Consider the following 24,963-nt stretch of genomic DNA (forward strand, 5'->3'; position numbering starts at 1 on the left):
GTAGCTACCGGACACCTTAAATACACTAACATTTAGACATAATCTCAGAAAAAACAGCACAGTATTGAAAACACAACGCAACCCAAAAATCAAGGCATCCAGTGTTAACCTATTAAGTAGCAGACAGGAGCTTGTTAGCATCTGATTGGTTTGTTGATAGCACCTAAAATGTGCCCAGTGATTACAGGTTCATTTGCACTAATTGACTCTAAATATACCCCAAACAAATATCACAAATCTACAATGGCTTTCCTTGCTGATACAGTACTTTGAAAGGTAATTTACCTATCTGTGTTGTCTGTATGCAAATGACTGGTTATCCTAAGGTTCCTGTAAATATATCATTGACTTACTTGTGATGGACAGAACAGTCCCTACATTTCAATGCATATAATAACGCTGTAGAGCAGTTGTAGAATACTGTATCATTGTAGTAGCTTACTGTTGTGTATGATGAATATCCTTTTCTACCACAAAATTTGATTTGAAATGATATTATTTTAGTGTGTTGAATGATGTATTTGAAACCTTTCCGGATCTCAATAGTGCTAAACTACACTCTTATAAAAAAAAAAGCATTTCAAAACGGTTCTTCAGCTCTCCTCATAGGAGAACCCTTTTTGGTTACAGGTGTGTTACAGGTGGGTTCAATGTAGAGCCCTCTACATGGAACCAAAACGGTTCTATCTGGAACCAAAGGGTTCTTCTATGGGGACAGCCGAAGAATCCTTTTAGGTTCTAGATTCTTTTAGGTTCTAGGTACTTCCAAGCGTCAGAATTAGATATGTTTCTTTATGATTCTTGAAGTACGAGGCACATGTTTTAAGATGAACCAGCGGATGTAGGTGCTGCACTCTTGTGAAAACTCTTATCTGAGGTAAAGCACAAACTATCTTAATGAGCCGACAGCCAAATTACAACACGAGAGAAACATGCCGGCAATTAACTCATTAGTTATCTATAATCATGGGTAGACGTTATACATTTGTTGTAGATAAACAAATTATGCATATGAGTTTCTATTACAAGTTAATGATGTGTTAGGACTCCTCTTGTTAGTGGAGTGCTCTGGAAAAACAGACTTTTGCTCTAGACTAGATGAGAGTGTTGGGGTGTTTGCGGAGGTGGGCGAGAGAGAAGGGAGGGATTGAGGGAATTACAGGTGCGAAGGAAGGAGAGGATGAGGTAGGAAGTGAAGTACGTGGGAGGGAGGGAGGGAGGGGGGGGGGGGGGGGGGGGGGGGGAGGGAGGGAGGGAGGGAGGGGAGACAGAAAGGGCTGAGCTGGTTTCCAGTGACTGAATGAATGGCACTGCAGCGGTAATAAATCAGCCCAAACACTGCAGCTGAGTCCCACACGCACAAACACACACACACACACACAGGCTTAAACACTGTCACACACACTCATCCACTCCAACCTACACAATCCCATATTCTTTGTCTAGATAATAAACTGATGAATAAAACTGATTTTCACATACAATACCACTTTTCATTCACCCACTAGTATGTTTGCACACTGTTATACATACATGAGAACATTTGCAATATCACTCGCATACAATACATTCATTTACTGACAACCTAAGTTGTTTTACCAGTGATATTGTGATTGACACAGGTTGGGAATTGTGATAACTGAATATTGTTGCCATAATGGTATAACATGGAACACAATGTTGAGCATGGCATAATTTTGCCTCTCTTTCTGTATCTCAGAGACCAAGCAGGAGTTGGAGGACCTCACAGCTGACATCAAGAAGACAGCCAATAAAGTTCGCTCAAAATTAAAAGGTAATATAAAATGAAAATGGAAAATGTTGTGTGAAACACTGGAAAACACCATGTCAACCAACGCTGCACGGCGTTAAGTTGTCCACGCTAGATGTTGAACACAAGATTGGAACCTCTTGGCTACGAAGGAAATGATGTCAAACCTACCCTATTTATCCTTTCCATTTTCATACTGAACCCGCTACTTAAACACTTGCTCAGAGCCAGAACACTTGCTTCATTAGATTACCTGACTAGAACACTAATGGTCAGAAAAAGCCAATGAAGACATTTATGTAAAGGCAACACAGCAGACTACTATAGCGCAAATAAAAACACAAGACAATGTTTAGTCTTTATCAGACCCTTAAATCCGAGAGTGTTTGTCCTCAATGGAGTCCCCATGATTTCAGGCCCAACATCCTAAAACAAAATGGTTACGATGAACAAAAATGACGATATTTGCTACATCTAGTGGCCCCCCTGCAATAACGTCAAATGAGCGTCTCAGGGACTTTTGTTAAGGACAAGAGTCAACTGGGGTCAGAGTATCATCTACAACAATTGTATTTTTAATGAGGGGAGAATTATAGCTAAGAGCAAAGCTTAGGCGGGCTAATGTTAACTGGATCGACAGGGAACAATTCAAGCCATGATGGTTCAAGGGCATTGCTGCATGAATGTGTGACGGTCGGGCAGTGAAACCATCTATCTGGGAGTTCCATCCAACCATTCGCCCCAACACACATCCCATTCACACTGGCATATGCAAATGCGCGATGCAGACATGTTATAATTTTCCGTCCGTATCTCGAACATACGGACACATTTTTGCACACGTTGACTACACGGATCACACTGCAGTCTTGCAAGTACGTGTTTGAAACGTATCTGTGATGTCGTTTGTTAATACAATCGTCTCTCTCTCGCGGGGTAGATTTATAATATAATTGAGTAGGACGTAAAGATCAAAACAGAGAGCATTCAAAAATCTTGGGTGCTCTTTGATTCGACGTTATACAGAAAAAACTGCAGAATTTGTCAGTTGACTCTCAAATGATATATATTTTTTTTTTACAGTAGCATTACTATACATTTCAACCCTACCCACTGTGAACACATGAATATATATAAATCATTTGGCATTTAAATCAGCTCGTCAGCTGCCTAGTTATGTGTACAGTGGAGAACAGAGAATATACTTCTGGGGGTTTTGCTGTAGAAAATAGGTTGTCTCTGGTGATCCCCCCAAAGGGCATATTGTAAAAAAACAAAGCCGCAATGGAGCTGACATCACTCTTGTCATCCAAACGCCTTCTGCCTCCAGCCTCTGCCCTCAGACTGGCAGCATGCCAGGTCGCATATCAGTTGACGCCTGGATCTAGGTGCAATATGTTGCTTTGCTCGCCATTTCCTAATAACTAATAAAGTGAGAATTGAAAAATGCCCTTTAAAAACTGTAATAGGACTTGATGGTGTAGCAATTTATATTTCAGGCTTTGCGTTCTTCTTAGGAATACTCTCTTGTGCCTCATATGATTCAATAGCATTTTATTGAAAATTATAATTTTACAATGTAAGAACTACCATTTACAGTTGCTCACCAGTCTAGTTTGTAAACTAAGAAGCTACCTCTTCAGCCTCCAAATACACTGAATAGTGCATTAAACCAGCATCAGTACAGAAAAGGTAATCACATTCAGATGAATTGAATGCCAAGTGCATTATACACTGTGCTCCAAAAATGCAACATTTTCCATCAGACCTCGTGTGAAAGATCGCCTCAGGTTTACAGGCGACCGCTACGCTATGCTACGTTATGCTACTACTCTGCTTCCTTGTACAGTATGTCATGCGGTAGCTTTGCAGTCCAGGAGAGAGAAGCAGCTCCTGTCTCATCCAGTCAGACAAAGTGTTTAACCAACAGAACAACAATGATCAATGACCTTTCAACCAGCCATGTAGAGTGTTGATATTTACTGAAAGACAGGTAAACCCCTTGTTTAAGACCACATTAAGGAGACCCCCCTTGGAATTATTATGCAAATCAGCTGAGTCATGACACAGTGAAAAATGAAAAGGCAGTAGGCAGCAAGCCAGAGGAAGTGCCTCACCGGGGAGCGCTGCTATACTGTAGGTAGGTAGCCGACCAACCATAGATCCACCACTATAGATACAGTTGAAGTCAGAAGTTTACATACACCTCAGCCAAATACATTTAAACTCAGTTTTTCACAATTCCTGACAATTAATCGTAGTAAAAATTCAGTTAGGATTACCACTTTATTTTAAGAATGTGAAATGTCAGAATAATAGTAGAGAGAATGATTTATTTCAGCTTTTATTTATTTCATCACATTCCCAGTGGGTCAGAAGTACACTCAATTAGTATTTGGTCGCATTGCCTTTAAATTGTTTAACTCGGGTCAAACATTTCGGGTAGCCTTCCACAAGCTTCCCACAATAAGTTGGGTGAATTTTGTCCCATTCCTCCTGACAGAGCTGGTGTAACGGAGTCAGGGCTTTGTGATGGCCACTCCAATACCTTGACTTTGTTGTCCTTAAGCCACTTTGCCACAACTTTGGAAGCATGCTTGGGGTCATTGTCCATTTGGAAGACCCATTTACTACCAAGCTTTAACTTTCTGACTGATGTCTTGAGATGTTGCTTCAATATATCCACATAATTTTCCATCCTCATGATACCATCAATTTTGTGAAGTGCACCAGTCCCTCCTGCAGGAAAGCACCCACACAACATGATGCTGCCACCCCCGTGCTTCACAGTTTGGATGGTGTTCTTCAGCTAGCAAGCCTCCCCCTTTTCCTCCAAACATAACGATGGTCATTATGGCCAAACAGTTCTATTTTTTGTTTCATCATACCAGAGGACATTTCTACAAAAAGTACGATATTTTTCCCCATGTGCAGTTGCAAACCGTAGTCTGGCTTTTTTATGCCGGATTTGGAGTAATGGCTTCTTCCTTTCTGAGTGGCCTTTCAGGTTATGTCGATATTGGACTCATTTTTACTGTGGATATAGATGCTTTTGTACCTGTTTCCTCCAGCATCTTCACAAGGTCCTTTGCTGTTGTTCTGGGTTTGATTTGCACTTTTTGCACCAAAGTATGTTCATCTCTAGGAGACAGAACGAACGCGTCTCCTTCCTGAGCGGTATGATGGCTGCGTGGTCCCATGGTATTTATACTTGCCTACTATCGTTTGTACAGATGAACATGGTACCTTCAGGCGTTTGGAAATTGCTGCCAAGGATGAACCAGACTTGTGGAGGTCTACAATTGTTTTTCTGAAGTCTTGGCTGATTTCTTTTGATTTTCCCATGATGTAAAGCAAAGAGGCACTGCGTTTGAAGGTAGACCTTGAAATACATCCACAGGTACACCTCCAATTGACTCAAATTATGTCAATTAGCCTATCAGAAGCTTCTAAAGCCAGGATATCATTTTCTGGAATTTTCCAAGCTGTTTAAAGACACAGTCAACTTAGTGTATGTAAACTTTTGACCCACTGGAATTGTGATACAGTGAATTATAAGCTAAAAAATCTGTCTGTCAACAATTGTTGGAAAAATTACTTGTGTCATGCACAAAGTAGATTGACTTGCTAAAAAATACGATAGTTTGTTAATAACAAGAAATTTGTGGAGTGGTTGATAAACTAGTTTTAATGACTCCAACCTAAGTGTATGTAAACTACCGATTCAACGATTCAACTGTACGGTAGATTCTCTAGATTGATCAGGAAGTTATGCAACGATAGGGAAACCATCATGCATAGATATTGTATGACCTCGCAGATGCTGTGGGTAAATACGCTATAGATTCCCTGCATTATCCACATTACCACAGGTGCACTACACAAGATACAAGACCGCAGATAGGTCAAGAATACATAACATAAAATCGATCATTTCAGACACAAACTAAAACAAATCATACTTATTATATGTAGTTGATATCAAAATACCTGAAGCACCACGAGGCAAACATCTCAAACATCTCAGTGTCCAACACACTCGCTGCTGATAGACCACCACTAAGATACTATACAAACGTGCACAAGAGGTCTGATTTTGGGGCGTGAATTCAAATACCAGTAGGAGTTTTAGACGAATCTCCTTTGAAGTATAAGCTCACTCTGAAGCCAGATAGGAAACCACTCACTCGATGGCGCTGAGTCACATTCCTCTAGCTTCGTTCTTTATTTTAGTCCAATAATCTAGACGACTCCCACTCATCTGGTTGTTTCTTCTAAATTGCATTATAAAAGACTTTGCTGCCGAGAGAGGGCTTCCTCTATCAAAGGTAATGAATGGTGATGGGACATTGGGCACCATGCAGCAGCAACAAAACATCCAATCAGCAATATGGAAATCTCCTTTGCTTTTGATCTAAGGTGGGTTCAAAGTGGGCCTAGCTTATTGAGACACCAGCGGAGCACTGTGTCTTTCACCAGGGCGCACAGTAGTCATAAAGAAAAATTACAGGAAGAGTAGGCGCGATATGGTAAGACAATTAATCTGGAATATTTATTTTGATTTGTTTCACCTTTATTTAATTAGGCAAGTCAGTTAAGAACAAATTCTTATTTTACAATGTGACCGGCCAAACCCTCCCCCTAACCCCAAACGATGCCGGGCCAATTGTGCACCACCCTATGGGACTTATGATACAGCCCGGGATCGAACCAGGGTCTGTAGTGACACCTCTAGCACTGAGATGCAGTGCCTTAAACCGCTGCGCCACTTGGGAGCCCAAAAAAGTTTGAGAGGTGGGAGATATTGTGAGGAAGGGTTGCGCAGTTACATTGACAATCTTATGAAGCTTAATGAAGCCCTTATAAAGCCTACATAGATGATTCACAAATGCAAATGTTATACTATGGGTGATATAATAGGTCCTTACATCTGGTGCTTTCGTTTGACATTCTTTTATTTCTCCATTTTCTCTTTATTGTTCTCGGAAATGCTCTTGGGGAAGGTCACACAGAGAGAAAACCAACGTAAAATGATGAATAATCACATACAGTACACAATAGATTATATTGGGAATCACATTATCTCGTAGTTGTGAGAAACCCAACATTTGTCCATAAGTATGTGTCAGGAATTATCTATTTTTCCAAAAGCTTTTTAAGGACATTGCCTCTATTTAAAAGGGGCTTGGCAGAATACCCCAAATGTGTTGTTTTTGATCAATGTTTTATAGTTTTGGGAACATTGCATTTGTTCAAAAGGAGATGGTATGTCATAAGCTGGCAATTTGACATCCCAAAATCCTGCTATTTCTCTGTTTTGTCGATCCAAATCAAATGCACAGAGGGCATTTTACACCGTTAAATCACATTTAGAACACAACTGGAAAATAATGTTTGGTTTATGGTCAGCAACCCACTATGGATTCATACTTAGGAAATCTATTCCTTTTTGATGCATTTTGATTTAAAGAGTGACTGCAAATTCTCGTTTTGAAAATGGCCTACAGTGCCTTCAGAAAGTATTCACATCCCTTGAATTTTTTCACATTTTGTTGTGTTTACAGCCTGAATTTGAAATGGACTACATTCAGATTTTGTGTCACTGATATACACACAATACCCATAATCTCAAAATGGAATTATGTTTTTAGAAATGTTTACAAGTTAATAAAATTCAAAGTGAAAATGTCTGGAGTCAATAACCATTCAAACCTTTTGTTATGGCAAGTCTAAGTAAGGACTAAAAATGTGCCTAACAAGTCACATAAAATTATTTTAAAATGATTACCCCATCTCTGTACCCCACACATACAATTATTTGTAAGGGTCGAGTAGTGAATTCAACCACAAAGACCAGGGAGGTTTTCCTATGGTTCGCAAAGAAGGGCACATATTGGTAGATGGGTAAAAAAAAAAAAGCAGACATTGAATATCCCTTTGAGCATGGTGCAGTTATACATTTTTACACTTTGGATGGTGTTTCAATATATATATATATTTTTTACCTTTATTTAACTAGGCAAGTCAGTTAAGAACAAATTCTTATTTTAATATTCCCACTCACTACAAAGATAAAGGCACCCTTCCTAACTCAATTGCCAGAGAGGGAGGATACCGCTCACGGATTTCACCATGAAGCCAATGGTGATTTGAAAACAGTTACAGAGTTTAATTGCTGTGATAGGAGAGAACTGATGATGGATCAACAACATTGTAGTTACTCCACAAAACTAACATAAATGACAGAGTGAAAAGAAGGAAGCCTGTACAGAATAAAAATATTCCAAAACATGCATCCTGTTTGCAATAAGGTACTAATGTAATCCTGCAAAAAATGTGGCAAAGAAATGTACTTTTTGTCCTGAATACAAAGTATTATGTTTAGGGCAAATCTGAGTACAGTACCACGCTTCATATTTTCAAGAATGGCGGTGACTGCATCACGTTATGCTTGTCATCTGCAAGGACGAGGGATTTTTTTTTGGATAAAAAGAAACAGAATAGAGCTAAGCACATGCAAAATCATTGAAGAAACCTAATTCAGTCTCCTTTCCAACACCACTGTGAGATAAATTCACCTTTCAGCAGGATAATAACCTAAACATAAGGCCAAATCCACACTGGAGTTGCTTACCAAGAGGCTCTAACGGAAAAACCACGTACATTTCACGTGAACATACGTGCTACAAAAACACATTTCCATGATCTTGTGGGAAGTTAATGTGATAACGTGACAACATGTAAAGCAACCTGTGATACTCGTGAAAATGTGATCACAGGTGAAGTGTTCCATGAACACAGGTTTTCATATGATTTCACACATGAAATTTCCTGTGAAATCATGTGATTTTCCACATATTTTTTCTTCAAGGGCGACATTGAATGTTCTTCAGTTGCCTAGTTACAGTTTTGACTTAAATCGTCTTGAAAATCTGTGGCAAGACTTGAAAATGGTTGTATAGCAATGATCAACAACCAATTTGACAGAGCTTGAATAATTTTGAAAAGAATAAGGTGCTTACATTGCACAATCCAGCTGTGGAAAGCTCTTAGAGACTTACCCAAAGGTGGTTCTACAAAGTATTGACTCAGCAGTGTGAATACTTACTGTATGTAAATTAGATATTTCATTATTTAATTTTAAATAAATGAGCAAAGATGTTTTCACTTCATTACGGGTACATTGTGTGAATTCAAGCTTGTAACACAACAAAATGTGGAATACTTCAAGGGGTGTGAATACTTTCTTAAGGCACTGTATATTTATAATCCCCTAATCCAAACGGATGATTAATTTACCTAGGTCTTATCAATAGCTCTTATAAATTTCTAAGTGATAGTGCATGAAGATTGGTGTTATTTCTATTTGTAAAGTAGATATCTTTCCACTTGGAGCTGACAGTTTGCTCGACCTTATTAATGATGTCTTTGCGCGTAAAGGCGGTGGAATGAGGAGGGAATCAAGTCAAGATCAGAATACAGCGTACCGGTAGACACACCTCTGCCACACCTCCAGTTCTATGATCTCCACCCCAAACGAATAGCTGGCTGGCACATACTTTACCTCATGCTTATGTTCAAGGTCACGATAACGCCTAGAGAGAAAGGTGCATAAAAAGGGATTCGGTTCCATTTACGCGCATAACTCGGGTCTGAATTCCCCTACCGGATTGGTACTGTATGATGCCTCATTAATTAAAATGCCTTTTTTTTATTTTTACAAATCTGTTGTAAAATAGTAGAATTGTATCATCAGGCCTGGGCCTATATGTAATTGTAGCATTAGCATATTCCACATGACATACAGTACTCGTTGCTCCACCCAAGATGACATAATGTTAGCATATTAGCATGCTAGCTATAGTACCAGCAGCATACCGCCCTGCATACCACTGCTGGCTTGCTTCTGAAGCTAAGCAGCGTTGGGTCCTGTTCAGTCCCTGGATGGGAGACCAGGTGCTGCTGGGAGTGGTGTTGGAGTGCCAGTAGGAGGCACTCTTTCCTCTGGTCTAAAAAAATATCCCAATTCCCCAGGGCAGTGATTGATTGACACTGCCCTGTGTAGTGCTGTCTTTCAGATGGGATGTTAAATGGGTGTCCTGACTCTCTGAGGTCATTAAAGATCCCATGGCACTTGTCGTAAGAGTAGGGGTGTTAACCCTGGTGTCCTGGCTAAATTCCCAATCTGGCCCTCAAACCATCATGGTCACCTAATAATCCCCAGTTTACAATTGGCTCTTTCATCCCCCTACTATTCCCCAAGTTGTTGTTGTAAATGAGAATTGTGTTCTCAGTCAACTTACCTGGTAAAATAACGGATAATAGAGAAAGAAAGTACCAGACTCTGGTGGAGAGGTTTACTGACTGAAGTTCAGTGGAAGATGGGGGAATCTCCTTTCTGTTTGTTTGGTGGTTCCATTGTTTATTTCTCACAGTTTCTTGCCTCTTTCCCAGCAATCGAGCAGAGCATTGAGCAGGAGGAAGGGCTGAACAGATCATCTGCAGACCTGCGAATTCGTAAGACACAGGTGAGTCACTCGCTCGTATCTTCTGCACATCCACTGAGGAGATGCCAAGTACCAAAAAGGTGTTGATCAAACACAAAGCTGCTGGTGTATCATAAAGACGGAGAATACATGGCTTCACCACCAGTTTAGCCTTCTGCCAACTACACTTTTGCAGACTTGGCTTTGAAAAAGAAACGAAAACAAATACTATTTGAATACAGGTCTGACATTTAAAGATATATTGTTATTGTAACCATGTGGTCTGATGCCTACCCAGAATACCACCAATTAGGCGTAGAGTATAAATCTTCATATAGTAGGAGACTTAAGGGATACCCCTATGAAGCGGGAATTACTAAGGCCTTCATGACCATGGACCGTCATGCACCATTGAATGTAAAAGCTCATTGACATACATTTGTCTTTTGACATGATAGAAAATGTGTTAGATTGATCATGTCATTTCAAGGATGAAGTAAGCAATTATGTAGCACCGAAGAATGAAGCTATGAAAGATATATTCAAATGTACTTTTAAGATTAAACAACTTGGCATATATCAAGAGTTTTAGAAAAGCCATGTGAGAAAGGGGCTTAAAAACGAACGATTAAAGATTAGGATATATGTTCCGCTGGCTTGGGGTAGGTCCTCCCCCTTGGGTTGTAACCAGTTCTCAAATTAACCGGGGATGGTGAATGAAGCTTCATTCTCAAATAAAGATTCATTAGGTTATGACGTCTGTATGAGGACTAATTATCTTTCCCCTAGGACCACATTTAAAAGCCTTGGTTAACTTTAGAGGAACACAAAAACCAAAGGTATGTTCTTTGAATATGAAGTGAAATTATGACGCCACCACATTCTCTGAATAGAATTGTGAAAGATTGTCAATCTGCTCAATTACCAACCATTATCAATTGTGGCACAAAGTGTTTGTTGGTAGTTAAAACAAATATACTTTGAAACACCTCACACACACATGGTTATGGGCTTTTAAAATGAAGACACCTGTACCATGTCAGAGATAGAGTTGAAATGTATTACATTTTGAGTTTGCACCCCAATATTACACTTTATATACAGTTGAAGTCGGAAGTTGACATACACTTGGGTTGAAATCATTAAAACTCGTTTTTCAACTACTCCACAAATGTCTTGTCAACAAACTATAGTTTTGACAAGTCCGTTAGGACGTCTACTTTGTGCATGACACAAGTACCTTTTCCAGCAATTGTTTGCAGTGTAACGGCAGATCTCCTCTTTGTCTGAAGAGGAGTAAGGATCGGACCAAGATGCAGTGTGGTAAGTGTCCATAATGTTTTTAATAAAGACAAATGAACACTCGAACAAAAACAATAAACGATAACGTGAAATCTACAAAAACCGAAACAGTACCGTGTGGCGACAAACACACACACGAAAACAAACACCCACAAACCAACAGTGAAACCCAGGCTACCTAAGTATGATTCTCAATCAGAGACAACTGCCTCTGATTGAGAACCATGCTAGGCCGAAACAGAAACCAAACATAGAAAAACAAATATAGACAGCCCACCCCGACTCACGCCCTGACCATACTAAATAAAGACAAAACAAAGGAAATAAAGGTCAGAACGTGACAGTACGTGACCTCAAAGGTGCGGACTCCGGCCGCAAAACCTGAACCTATAGTGGAGGGTCTGGGTGGGCGTCTGTCCACAGTGGCGGCTCTGGCGTGGGACGTGGACCCCACTTCACCACAGTTTTTGTCCGCCTCCTCAGCCGCCCCCGTGGCCTCTTATGAGCGGCGACCCTCACCGCCAACCTCCGACTGGGAACCCTAGCCATGGGTCCCAAATGGACGGGAGATTCCGGCAGCACCGGACAGGTGGGAGACTCCGGCAGCTCCGGAGTGAAGGGCGATTCTGGCATCGCCTGGCTGACTGACGGCTATGGCAGCTCCTGGCTGGCTGACGGCTCTGGCAGCTCCTGGCTGGCTGACGGCTCTGGCAGCTCCTGGCTGACTGGCGGCTCTGGCAGCTCCTGGCTGGCTGGCGGCTCCAGGCTGGCTGACGGCTCTGGCAGGTCCTGGCTGACAGACGGCTCTGGCGGCTCCTGGCTGGCTGATGGCTCTGGCAGGTCCTGGCTGACAGACGGCTCTGGCGGCTCCTGGCTGACTGGCGGCTCCTGGCTGACTGGCGGCTCTGGCGGCTCCTGGCTGACTGGGGGCTCTTGCGGCTCAGGACAGACAAGACACTCTGGCGGGTCAGGACAGATGGGAGGCTCTGGCGGCTCAGGACAGACGGGAGACTCTGGCGGCTCAGGACAGACGGGAGACTCTGGCGGCTCAGGACAGACGGGAGACTCTGGCGGCTCAGGACAGACGGGAAACTCTGGCAGCGCTGGAGAGGAGGAAGGCTCTAGCAGTGCTGGACAGGCGGGAACACCTGTAGGCAGAAGACGGAGAGACGGCCTGGTGCAGGGGACTGCCACCAGGGGGCTGGTGCGTGGAGGTGGCACTGGATAGACCGGTCCGTGCAGGCACACTGGAGCTCTTGCGCACCGAGCCTGCCCAACCTTACCTGATTGAATGCTCCCGGTAGCCAGGCCAGTGCGGTGAGGTGACACTGGGCTGTGCTGGCGAACCGGGGACACAATGCGTAAGGCTGGTGCCATGTACGCCGGCCCGAGGAGACGCACTGGAGACCAGATGCGTAAAGCCGGCTTCATGGCACCTGGCTCGATGCCCCCTCTAGCCCGGCCTATACGAGGAGCTAGAATGTACCGCACCGGGCTATGCACACGCACTGGGGAGACTGTGCGCTCCACCGCATAACACAGTGCCTGCCCGGTCCCTCTCGCTCTCCGGTAAGCACGGGAAGTTGCCGCAGGTCTCCTACCTGGCTTCGCCATACTCCACGTGTGCCTCCCCCCAAGACATTTTTGGGGCTGCCTCATGGGCTTCCAGCCGCTCTGCCGTGCTAGTTCCTCATAATGCCGCCTCTCTGCTTTCGCTGCCTCCAGCTCTGCTTTGGGGCAGCGATATTCCCCTTTGCTGACCAAAATCTCCTCCCAAGTCCATTTCTCAAAAATATCGCTGCCTCTCCTGCTGCTGCTGCTGTCCTTTACCACGCCGCTTGGTCCTCTGTTGGTTGGTGTTTCTGTAATGGCAGATCTCCTATTCGTCAGAAGAGGAGTAAGGATTGGACCAAGATGCAGCATGGTAAGTGTCCATAATGTTTTTAATAAAGACAAATGAACACTCGAACAAAAACAATAAACGATAACGTGAAATGTATCGAAACAGTACCGTGTGACGACAAACACACACACGGAAATAAACACCCACAAAACAACAGTGAAACCCAGGCTACCTAAGTATGATTCTCAATCAGAGACAACTAAACGACACCTGCCTCTGATTGAGAACCATACTAGGCCGAAACAGAAACCAAACATAGAAAAACAAACAGAGACAGCGCACCCCAACTCACGCCCTGACCATACTAAATAAAGACAAAACAAAGGAAATAAAGGTCAGAATGTGACATGCAGACAGATTACTTCACTTATTATTCACTGTATCACAATTCCAGTGGGTCAGAAGTTTACATACACTAAATTGACTGTGCCTTTAAACAGCTTGGAAAATTCCAGAAAATGATGTCATGATTTAGAAGCTTCTGATATGCTAATTGACATAATTTCAGTCAATTGGAGGTGTACCTGTGAATATATTTCAACGCCTTCCTTCAAACTCAGTGCCTCTTTGCTTGACATCATGGGAAAATCTAAAGAAATCAGCCAAGACCTCCACAAGTCTGGTTCATCCTTGGGAGCAATTTCCAAATGCCTGAAGGTACCATGCCCATCTATACAAACAATAGTACGCAAGTTTAAACACCATAGGACCGGTCAGGAAGGAGATGCGTTCTGTCTCCTAGAGATGAACATACTTTGGTGCGAAAAGTGCAAATCAATCCCAAAACAACAGCAAGATGCTGTGAAGATGCTGGAGGAAACAGATACAAAGTACTGTATCTATATCCACAGTAAAACAAGTCATATATCAACATAACCTGAGAAAGGCCACTCAGCAAGGAAGAAGCCACTGCTCCAAAACTCCATAAAAAAGCCAGACTACGGTTTGCAACTGCACATGGGGACAAAGATCGTACTTATTGGAGAAATGTCCTCTGGTCTGATGAAACAAAAATAGAACTGTTTGGCCATAATGACCATAGTTATGTTTGGAGGAAAGGGGGAGGCTTGCTAGCTGAAGAACACCATCCAAACTGTGAAGCACGGGGGTGGCAGCATCATGTTGTGGGGGTGCTTTGCTGCAGGAGGGACTGGTGCACTTCACAAAATAGATGGTATCATGAGGATGGAAAATTATGTGGATATATTGAAGCAACATCTCAAGACATGAGTCAGAAAGTTAAAGCTTGGTAGTAAATGGGTCTTCCAAATGGACAATGACCCCAAGCATGCTTCCAAAGTTGTGGCAAAATGGCTTAAGGACAACAAAGTCAATGTATTGGAGTGGTCATCACACAGTCCTGATCATCTCAATTCTGTAGAAGATTTGTGGGCAGAACTGAAAAAGTGTGTGCGAGCAAGGAGGCCTACAAACCTGACTCAGTTACACCAGCTCTGTCAGGAGGAATGGGCCCAAATTCACCCAACTTATTGTGGGAAGCTTGTGGAAGCCTACCCGAAATGTTTGACCCGAGTTAAACAATTTAAAGGCAATGCTACCAAATACTAATTGATTGTATGTAAACTTCTGACCCACTGGGAATGTGATGAAATAAATAAAAGCTGAAATCAAATCATTCTCTCTACTATTATTCTGACATTTCACATTCTTAAAATAAATCCTAACTGTGGGGTTCCTACATTTTTATGAGGATGAAATGTCAGGAATTGTGAAAAACTGAGTTTAAATATATTTGGCTACGGTGTATGTAAACTTCCGACTTCAGCTGTATATATACTAATCAAAAATATAAACACAACATGCAACCATTTCAATAAAGTTGCTGAGTTACAGTTCATATAAGGAAATCAGTCAATTGAAGTAAATTAATTAGGCCCTAATCATGAATGGGCAGGGGCGCAGCCATTGGTGGGCCTGGGAGGGAGCCAAGCCCACCCAATGGTCAGCCAGGCCCAGCCAATCAGAATTAGTTTTTTTCCTTCAAAAGGGATTTATCACAGACAAAAATACTCCTCAGCACCCATGTCCCTCCCCTCAGACGATCCCGCTTGTGAAGGACCCGAATGTGGAGGTCCTGGGCTGGCGAGGTTACACGTGGTCTGCAGTTGAGGCCTGTTAGACATATTGCCAAATTCTCTAAAACGACGTGGTAGAGAAATGAACATGGAATTCTCTAGGAACAGCTCTGGTGGATATTCCTGCAGTGTATCATGACAATTGCACGCTCCCTCAAAACTTGAGATATCTATAGCATTGTGTTGTGTGAATAAACTGCCCATTTTAGAGTGGCCTTTTATTGTCTTGTGTAATGTGTAATGATCATGCTGTTTAATCAGTTTCTTGATATGCCACACTTGTCAGGTGGATGGATTATCTTGACAAATGCTATAATGCTCACTAACAGGGGTGTAAACTAATTTATGCGTAACATTTGAGAAAAATATGGCTTTTTGCGGATATGGAACATTTCTGGGACGTTTTATTTCAGCTCATGAAACACGGGACCAACACTTTACATGTTGTGTTTATATTTTTGTTCAGTGTACATAACAGAAGACTGAAAAATAACAAAACCATTTGATGTAGATTTTCAGCAGGTTTAAAAAATATATATGTTTAGGAATTATGAATTAATGAAAAATATGAATAACATTTCACCCATGAGGCCGTGAGTCACAAAAAAAAATACTTGTTGAACAAAATCATCTCTTTCGATGAGCAATTGTATTAGTATAAAATAATATAATTCCCCCTATTTTTGAGCATATATATATCTCAGTATTTGAATTATTATCAAATACTGAAATAATAATTCCCACCTAAACATTCAAGCTGTGCACTGAATTGTGCCTTTTTCAAAATTACACTTTTCTTTTAAACCACCCAAATGTTCATTCATTTGAAATTCAGATAATCGCACTCTGAACCAATGTTCTTCAGAGGTGGCCAGAAAGGACATCTGTCATTTGAAAATCTTGACTCTCTCAACCACCTGATCCTCTGACTCACTGCCACAAATTCCAGCCTCTCTTCCATCCTCACCATAGCTACACTTGGAAAAAACGGGTTCCAAAAAAGGTTATTTCGGCTGTCCCCTTAAGATAACCCTTTTTGGTTTGAGGTAGAACCTTTTTTTGTTCCAGGAAATGATAGTTACTGCTGATGCAGTGTGCAGTCTTCATTTGCACTGCAGATGAATTAACATATAAAAATGTGTTGTACAAAGAGTGATAATAAAAAATACATGTAAAAAAGTATCATTTTAAGACAGCGGTTCTTACTTAAACTACTCAAGTAGTTTAAAACCTCTGTTTTGGTCCCCACCATGACCAGGTAATATGCAGAGTCTTTGATAGCAAACATTAGAACTACAGTGCCTTGCGAAAGTATTCGGCCCCCTTGAACTTTGCGACCTTTTGCCACATTTCAGGCTTCAAACATAAAGATATAAAACTGTATTTTTTTGTGAAGAATCAACAACAAGTGGGACACAATCATGAAGTGGAACGACATTTATTGGATATTTCAAACTTTTTTAACAAATCAAAAACTGAAAAATTGGGCGTGCAAAATTATTCAGCCCCTTTACTTTCAGTGCAGCAAACTCTCTCCAGAAGTTCAGTGAGGATCTCTGAATGATCCAATGTTGACCTAAATGACTAATGATGATAAATACAATCCACCTGTGTGTAATCAAGTCTCCGTATAAATGCACCTGCACTGTGATAGTCTCAGAGGTCCGTTAAAAGCGCAGAGAGCATCATGAAGAACAAGGAACACACCAGGCAGGTCCGAGATACTGTTGTGAAGAAGTTTAAAGCCGGATTTGGATACAAAAAGATTTCCCAAGCTTTAAACATCCCAAGGAGCACTGTGCAAGCGATAATATTGAAATGGAAGGAGTATCAGACCACTGCAAATCTACCAAGACCTGGCCGTCCCTCTAAAGTTTCAGCTCATACAAGGAGAAGACTGATCAGAGATGCAGCCAAGAGGCCCATGATCACTCTGGATGAACTGCAGAGATCTACAGCTGAGGTGGGAGACTCTGTCCATAGGACAACAATCAGTCGTATATTGCACAAATCTGGCCTTTATGGAAGAGTGGCAAGAAGAAAGCCATTTCTTAAAGATATCCATAAAAAGTGTCGTTTAAAGTTTGCCACAAGCCACCTGGGAGACACACCAAACGTGGAAGAAGGTGCTCTGGTCAGATGAAACCAAAATTGAACTTTTTGGCAACAATGCAAAACGTTATGTTTGGCGTAAAAGCAACACAGCTGAACACACCATCCCCACTGTCAAACATGGCGGTGGCAGCATCATGGTTTGGGCCTGCTTTTCTTCAGCAGGGACAGGGAAGATGGTTAAAATTGATGGGAAGATGGATGGAGCCAAATACAGGACCATTCTGGAAGAAAACCTGATGGAGTCTGCAAAAGACCTGAGACTGGGATGGAGATTTGTCTTCCAACAAGACAATGATCCAAAACATAAAGCAAAATCTACAATGGAATGGTTCAAAAATAAACATATCCAGGTGTTAGAATGGCCAAGTCAAAGTCCAGACCTGAATCCAATCGAGAATCTGTGGAAAGAACTGAAAACTGCTGTTCACAAATGCTCTCCATCCAACCTCACTGAGCTCGAGCTGTTTTGCAAGGAGGAATGGGAAAAAATGTCAGTCTCTCGATGTGCAAAACTGATAGAGACATACCCCAAGCGACTTACAGCTGTAATACAGTTAAAAATAAAAAAATATATATAAAATACAGTTTTATATCTTTATGTTTGAAGCCTGAAATGTGGCAAAAGGTCGCAAAGTTCAAGGGGGCCGAATACTTTCGCAAGGCACTGTATTTTGGGTTCCTTGCAGAACCATCTGTGTAACGGGTTCTACATGGAACTTAAAAGTATTCTACCTGGAACCAAAAAAGGTTCTTCAGAGGGTTCTCCTGTGGGGACTGCCAAAAGAACCGTTTTAAGTTTGAGATAGCACTTTTCTAGATAGCACTTTTCTGAGAGTGTACCTCTCCCTTATTCTCTTGCCCTGCATTGTTAGTGGGTTATTCAGGCAAGCCGAGCAGGAGACACAGCTGGGCTGAATATCAGGCCTTCCCTCCAGGACACAGAATTGAGCCATCCTTGCTTTGACCCCTGCCTGTATTATTTTCGGCAGTAATTCAATGCACAAGGCTCAGTGATACTCAATGATCCCCTCTGGTGGACGGAACGTTCAACTGCCACTGTCATTGACTTTGCAGCATCAGCAAAAATCTCTAATGCAGCAGCCACTATTTGAATGGAGGTGCATGTGTGCATACATATGAAGGCGTTTCTGCCATTTTCATCAAGGCCATGATTGATGTGCACTGCAAATGGCCAATTAGGCATCATCACATTATCAGATGGTGTTGATCGACCTTATTTATTATTTTCTTTGCTCCAGTGGCCACTCCCTAACCCCCCCCCCCCCCATCTGATCTCCCTGTGTCTGTTCTTTTAGCACTCGACGCTGTCACGCAAGTTTGTAGAGGTGATGACCGAGTACAACACCACGCAGTCCAAATACAGGGACCGCTGCAAGGACCGTATCCAGAGACAGCTGGAGATCAGTGAGTATCTGTAGCCCACCACCATCATAGGGCACAGTTAATGCACCGCTGACATTCCATACTATACTCTATATCATGGATCATTGGGGGGGCCAAATGATTCCACCCGCGGGCCAAATTCGGTCCGTGGGCCACCAGTTGGGGAACCCTGCTCTATATAGTATGTATGTATGGCAATACTTTTCAAGTACAGTACAGTTCGTAAAGCATAGAACCATCCAGTACACAGACATTACAGTATATTGACATTACCAACCTAGATTCTCTCTTTTAAGGTGGGTTAGACCCAGACTTCATTTAGCGTTCTTTGTCAATTACTTTGTCAAAAATGGCTGCACAAATATAATCCAATTGATTGATTGGATTATTGATTTTGTGATTGGTAATACATCAACAAGACTAATGCCATGCACTCACAAGGAGGTACGGAGGTATCTTACACAAGAAATAGCCAGAGTTCTTACTAAATATACACTGATTACCCAACAGCGCAGACACAAAAATGGGTTTTGCAGACGTAAGAATATTTTCAAGGCAGCCCCACTGACCTTCATATGAGACAGACTGTAATTCACAGACAGTGAGTATCCTTTTAATACTGAAGTATTAGATAATACTGAAGTACACAGATACAGACACTGGCAAGCGTTTCATACACAACTCACAGCCGTAGTGACATCTGAGATCCGGACATCAACTAGTATTATGCACAGACGCAGTATTTTTCAAAGACTGGCGACAGACTAAGCAGTATAGATGCATTTTAAGTTTATTAAGACGATATTAAGTAGACAAGGGGGTTGAATGGCCACATATGACCACATATTAGCCAATGATAAGTTGTGTAGTCATGCAGTTTGCAAAAACAAAAGACTTTCCTTATAGTACAGTGATAGCTTGATTGTAATTCAGCTCACACATTTCATTTAAAAGCTGTGTTTTCTTTCATATTATTTCATTTTGAGTCATATTTTTTAGGATACCTTAGAGCTTTAAATTGATCTAGATTATTCTAGACATCTGGTTAGAGATACATGGTCTTTTTTAATTACTACCCAGAATCTGTGCTGTGCCTCAAATTGGCACTAAAACAGTGGGAATGTGTTGATTTAAATAACTAAACTTTAAGTGCATCAGGCAAAGCATTATGATCATTTGTTGGCAATATATTTCATTGCGCGCGCGCGTGTGTGTGTGTGTGTGTGTGTGTGTGTGTGTGTGTGTGTGTGTGTGTGTGTGTGTGTGTGTGTGTGTGTGTGTGTGTGCCTATGTGTGCTCGGCAGCTGGGAGAACAACCACCAACGAGGAGCTGGAGGATATGCTGGAGAGTGGCAAGCTTGCCATTTTCACCGATGACGTGAGTACAACACCTGAGCCAGGCCATTCCCCATGGCAGACATATATCCACAGTGAAGGCATGGGGACCACAGATGCTAATGACCTGTGTGGCTAGTCATAGCTAACTCGCTACATCTGTCTCGTTTGCATTCAATGAACTACCGCTATGTCCTGATATGAATTTTACCAGAAGAAGAATGTTGATTATTACAGGTGGTAAAGGAACACATTGAATCCTCTTCTATCCTCATCCTCGGTCTCCTTCTCAAACCTCTGTTTTGGGTCCTTAGATCAAGATGGACTCTCAGATAGACAAGCAAGCCCTGAATGAGATTGAGACCCGACACACCGAGATCATCAAGCTGGAGAACAGCATCCGTGAGCTGCACGACATGTTTGTGGACATGGCCATGCTGGTCGAGAGCCAGGTAAAGTTGTGTTTGTATTTGAAATGTTTTTAAAAGATGAATGAATTCATGAAAGCCCAGTTTTATGCCATTAGCCTTGTGTTGAGCACAGATTACAATCGAATAGGTTACAATCGGGCCTGCTCATGCCAATATCAATGGTGTGGTTTAATTCTGCACCAATGGCATCAAGAGTCCTTTTGTGATGTTAAAATGAAAACATTGTAGATTCTATGTATCTTCGAACTGTGCCTCACGTCTTCCATAATGAAATCGGTCCAACTGTGATTTCGTTTTTGACACAATTGTCTGAGAACAGGGCAGATATTTGGAGCTGAACATATGAACGTATGACATTTAGCCTCAGGCGTGTGGGTTCACAGGCATATTTGAGTGATTGTGCTTTGAGACAGGACAAATGTTGCATGCTGTTATCGTTCTATGTTTAGATTGAGACTGTGAGTAAAGACACGGTTACCTAAACTAGTTCCACGCCAATGAGCAATGCTGTGTAGCCATTCAGAAAAGCTCAGGCTACAACTGTAGCCTTTTTATATCCTGGTTTCATCAGTGTAGCCGGCTCTCTGCTTCTAGGTTTCAGTTATCTTAATTTGTCAGGTATCCCCAAGGAGACGTGGGCGTGGAGTCAGGCGCAGGAGAAACAAGTTCTGAAGGAAAAGGGGCGTTTATTTAAACAAGTTCAAAATAACAGGACACCGGACTACAACAGTAGCCACAAAACCCCACTCAGACACAGTCGAAGGGAAAAAACCGTCTGTTAAAAATGAACTAAAGAAAACGCAACCCAAAACTCACTGACAGTCAAACGAAAACAATCCCGCACAAAAACCCAAAGGAAATGGCGAGATGAAATACCCCCCCCCCCCCCCCACCCCCCCCTAATTAACCAAAATGAACCCAGGTGAAACACAAAACAGACATAACCAAAAGAAAAGGGATCAGTGGCAGCTAGTAGACCGCCGAGCGCCGCCGAACAGGGAGAGGAACGGCCGCCGAACAGGGAGAGGAACCACCTTCGGTGGAAGTCGTGACATAATTAATGAAGGGTTCTTGCAGTACGTTCAGAGTTCTGGCTGTACATTGTGGTTGCACTTAAGTTGAAATGGTATAGCAAATACTTGCACCTTAAAAATGCATGAGAAATGCATGAGAAACTCACTTAAATACTGGATGATATTCTAGAATTGTTGTCTTACATGTGTCGTTAACATACTACAGTTTATTCCCAAAACTTACCTTAATTAAGTTACATGATCAAATATTTTCATATTTACAGAACATTTATTAATATTACATCTCTATACATTATGTGAGATACAACATGAGAATACTATGTTGCCAATTTCGATTCTCACTGTGAATAAATGACCGTTGACATCCCAATAAGAGCCTATGAATCTCATCAGGACGACCTAAATTAGGAAATTGCTTCTGGGTAACAGGGAAATATGGTTTCTAAGTTTAGCTCATGCACTATAAACCGTTTGTGAGTTGGATTATTTCATCCAAAGTACAATAGGGGGGAAAAAGCTTTTGAGTGACAATTCTTCTCTTTCTCTTGAGGGCTTTTCCTCATGGACAATATGCAATTGTGTGTGATGAATAAACATAGGTACTTAGCTATGCTCATCTCATTTATGTATCAATACTTTTGTTAATATAAAAAAAATCCATCCTTTGCATGGAAGACAACATTTAGATGCTAAGTGGCTGCATCAATATCACTTACAGTACTTTATAACTGGAATAAAAATGAATAGAAACAGCATATATTTGTGCTAGAAGCTTTGTTTGGATTCAAAATACCAGAAATACAATACCACACATGAGCCTTATACAAACATGGGGCAGAAACATATGCATACAATGTGGTTGAGGCTGACTTTAAGTGATAATGGACAAGGTATTCTCCTCAGTCCCTTGGCATTTTGATGACGGTGCTTTTTGCTGTTTACAGGGAGAGATGATTGACAGAATTGAGTACAACGTGGAGCACTCCGTGGACTTTGTGGAGCGGGCGGTGTCTGACACCAAGAAGGCTGTCAAATACCAGAGCCAGGCTCGCAAGGTAAGTCACAGGCTCTCCGTAGAGCAGGGCTAGCGCATGTATTGTGCATACACATGTTTTATCACTGTTACTTTGCTGTAACCCACATCCTCGACCCACATGAGGATGTATACATACATGTATACATTTTAATATACACACTATACGTATGACATCATATAAACAAACATAGGCACACATACTAAAATAGGCACAGCATCCTCCTACAATCAATCACACCACAAAAATGCCCACCACCCCCTCATACTATATTATTAAATAGTACACACACACACACTCTTATAATAATAATATCCACCACCTCTTCATGTACAGTGCATTTCCTCTTGGGCATTCCACCCTCATTCACATAGTACCTCAGTGATTACCAAGCGACCAACCTCCTCAGGCATGATAGCTTTGGACACAATGTACACACTAATGTGTTGTATAGATAAATGGCATTGTCCCTTACTGTAAAACTGTCCCGTAGCATGTATACAATCACAAGCCTCCCTGTGTCTCACTAACACCATCACCACCTTGTCGTCCCCCCCCCCTTGCAGAAGAAGCTCATGATCATTGTCTGCTGTACTATTCTGGGAGTCGTCTTGGCGTCCACTATCGGCGGATACCTGGGCTTTTAATGACGACGACGACGACAACGATGAAAGACGGCCACAAGAGAAAAAAAAACACAGAGAGAAAAATATCATATACAATATCAGATAAGGAAAACGTTCTAAAAGTGGTTGGGTGGGGTTGAAAAAACAAAGACAAAAAAAATACGACAATAAACATACAAATAAACATAATATTTGCAATGTACATGTAAATGTATTGAACATAAGAAACAGCACATGGGTTAGCTACCTGGAAAGAAATATGACGTAAAATATTTTTGGGGGGAACGTTTCATTCTTTTTTGGGGGATCTCCAGGACAGTGCCAATGACTGCTCAATTGTGTGTTGTTCCAGCAAAGGTAGTTGACTTGGAATGCGATTTTAGAACATAATGCACAAAACTGTAGAAGCGAATTGGGATGATCGGTGTACCTTATTTCATAGATACAATAATCACGTTTCGTTGGGAGACACTGACTTTGGTTTTGGTCTTTTAGAGACTTCTCATGGGTTGATTATTCCTGTCAATCAGGTTAAACAGCCAGTCAAATTAGTGTAGTCAACTTGAGTAACCTGCCAATGGGCTAATCAAATCTCCTAGATAGGCATTCATTTGCAACAATGTCTTTACTTCGACCAATAGGGACAGGAGCTTACACCCATGGAGCTGTTACAACGGCAGATGAAAGGCGTGGCACTGCAGTAGCAGAGTTTAAGAAAAACAACTGACAGTTTGCAGGTGCTCCATCAAAGCCCTTCTCTGCTCTTATCCATACAGTAGGAGCATGGAGAGAGGAATGTCTCAGGGTCTTCAGCTAATTCGATATGTCTGCGGCAGAAACCAAATTCAGAGAGACAGATTAGAGAGGTGAGACGGGAGGGGGGGATGCAGTTTTGACAAAGAAAGCCGATCAGCTCGAGTTTTCCCAGGGATGTTAAAAGAGAACAGACAGAGTAAAGATACACCAGAGAGGGAAGGAAGAGAGGGAGGTGAAAGAAAGAGAGACCTATAGCCGTCACGCCTGTTCTACAGATTTTGCAAAAAAATTGGAACATGTTAAAAAGTCAAGATGAAAATTGAACAACGGAATCTCAAAACTTGAAATGCTGGCTAGCCCTGGTGTCGAGTCTCATGTCTTGCTTTGGAAGTGGTTAGTTCTACTGTGGTCGTGTAGTGTGTGACGTGTCCTGTGACAAATAGTCTGGCCTCATATTTCCAATAATGGACCTTTAGCTATATTTAGCATTTTGCAGTTTGCTTTATTTTAAAAACATATAAGCAAATGGGTACTTTGAATGGAACGAGTTTGTGTGCCCCTCTATGTGAAATTGTATTTTTTTCTAAGCAAAGATATAATCTTAAAAAACACGCAACTATAGAATCGATTCATAAAACATGTTAGGTATTGATAATCTATCAATCGGTAG

General features: G+C 41.7%; 1 protein-coding gene across 1 annotated transcript in view; it reads left to right on the forward strand.

The window, feature by feature from the left end:
• Window positions 1-23,672, forward strand: part of LOC100136181 (syntaxin 1B) — a 61,490-nt gene extending 37,818 nt beyond the window's left edge. Inside the window, 7 exon segments of the mRNA NM_001124457.1 lie at window positions 1,721-1,795; window positions 10,226-10,299; window positions 18,990-19,098; window positions 20,382-20,455; window positions 20,727-20,864; window positions 22,822-22,932; window positions 23,478-23,672. Coding sequence (NP_001117929.1) covers window positions 1,721-1,795; window positions 10,226-10,299; window positions 18,990-19,098; window positions 20,382-20,455; window positions 20,727-20,864; window positions 22,822-22,932; window positions 23,478-23,558 — 662 coding nt within the window. The 3' untranslated portion in view covers window positions 23,559-23,672.
• Window positions 23,673-24,963: the final 1,291 nt, after the last annotated feature.

Source organism: Oncorhynchus mykiss, chromosome 13, assembly GCF_013265735.2.
Source record: "Oncorhynchus mykiss isolate Arlee chromosome 13, USDA_OmykA_1.1, whole genome shotgun sequence".
Taxonomy (NCBI): domain Eukaryota; kingdom Metazoa; phylum Chordata; class Actinopteri; order Salmoniformes; family Salmonidae; genus Oncorhynchus; species Oncorhynchus mykiss.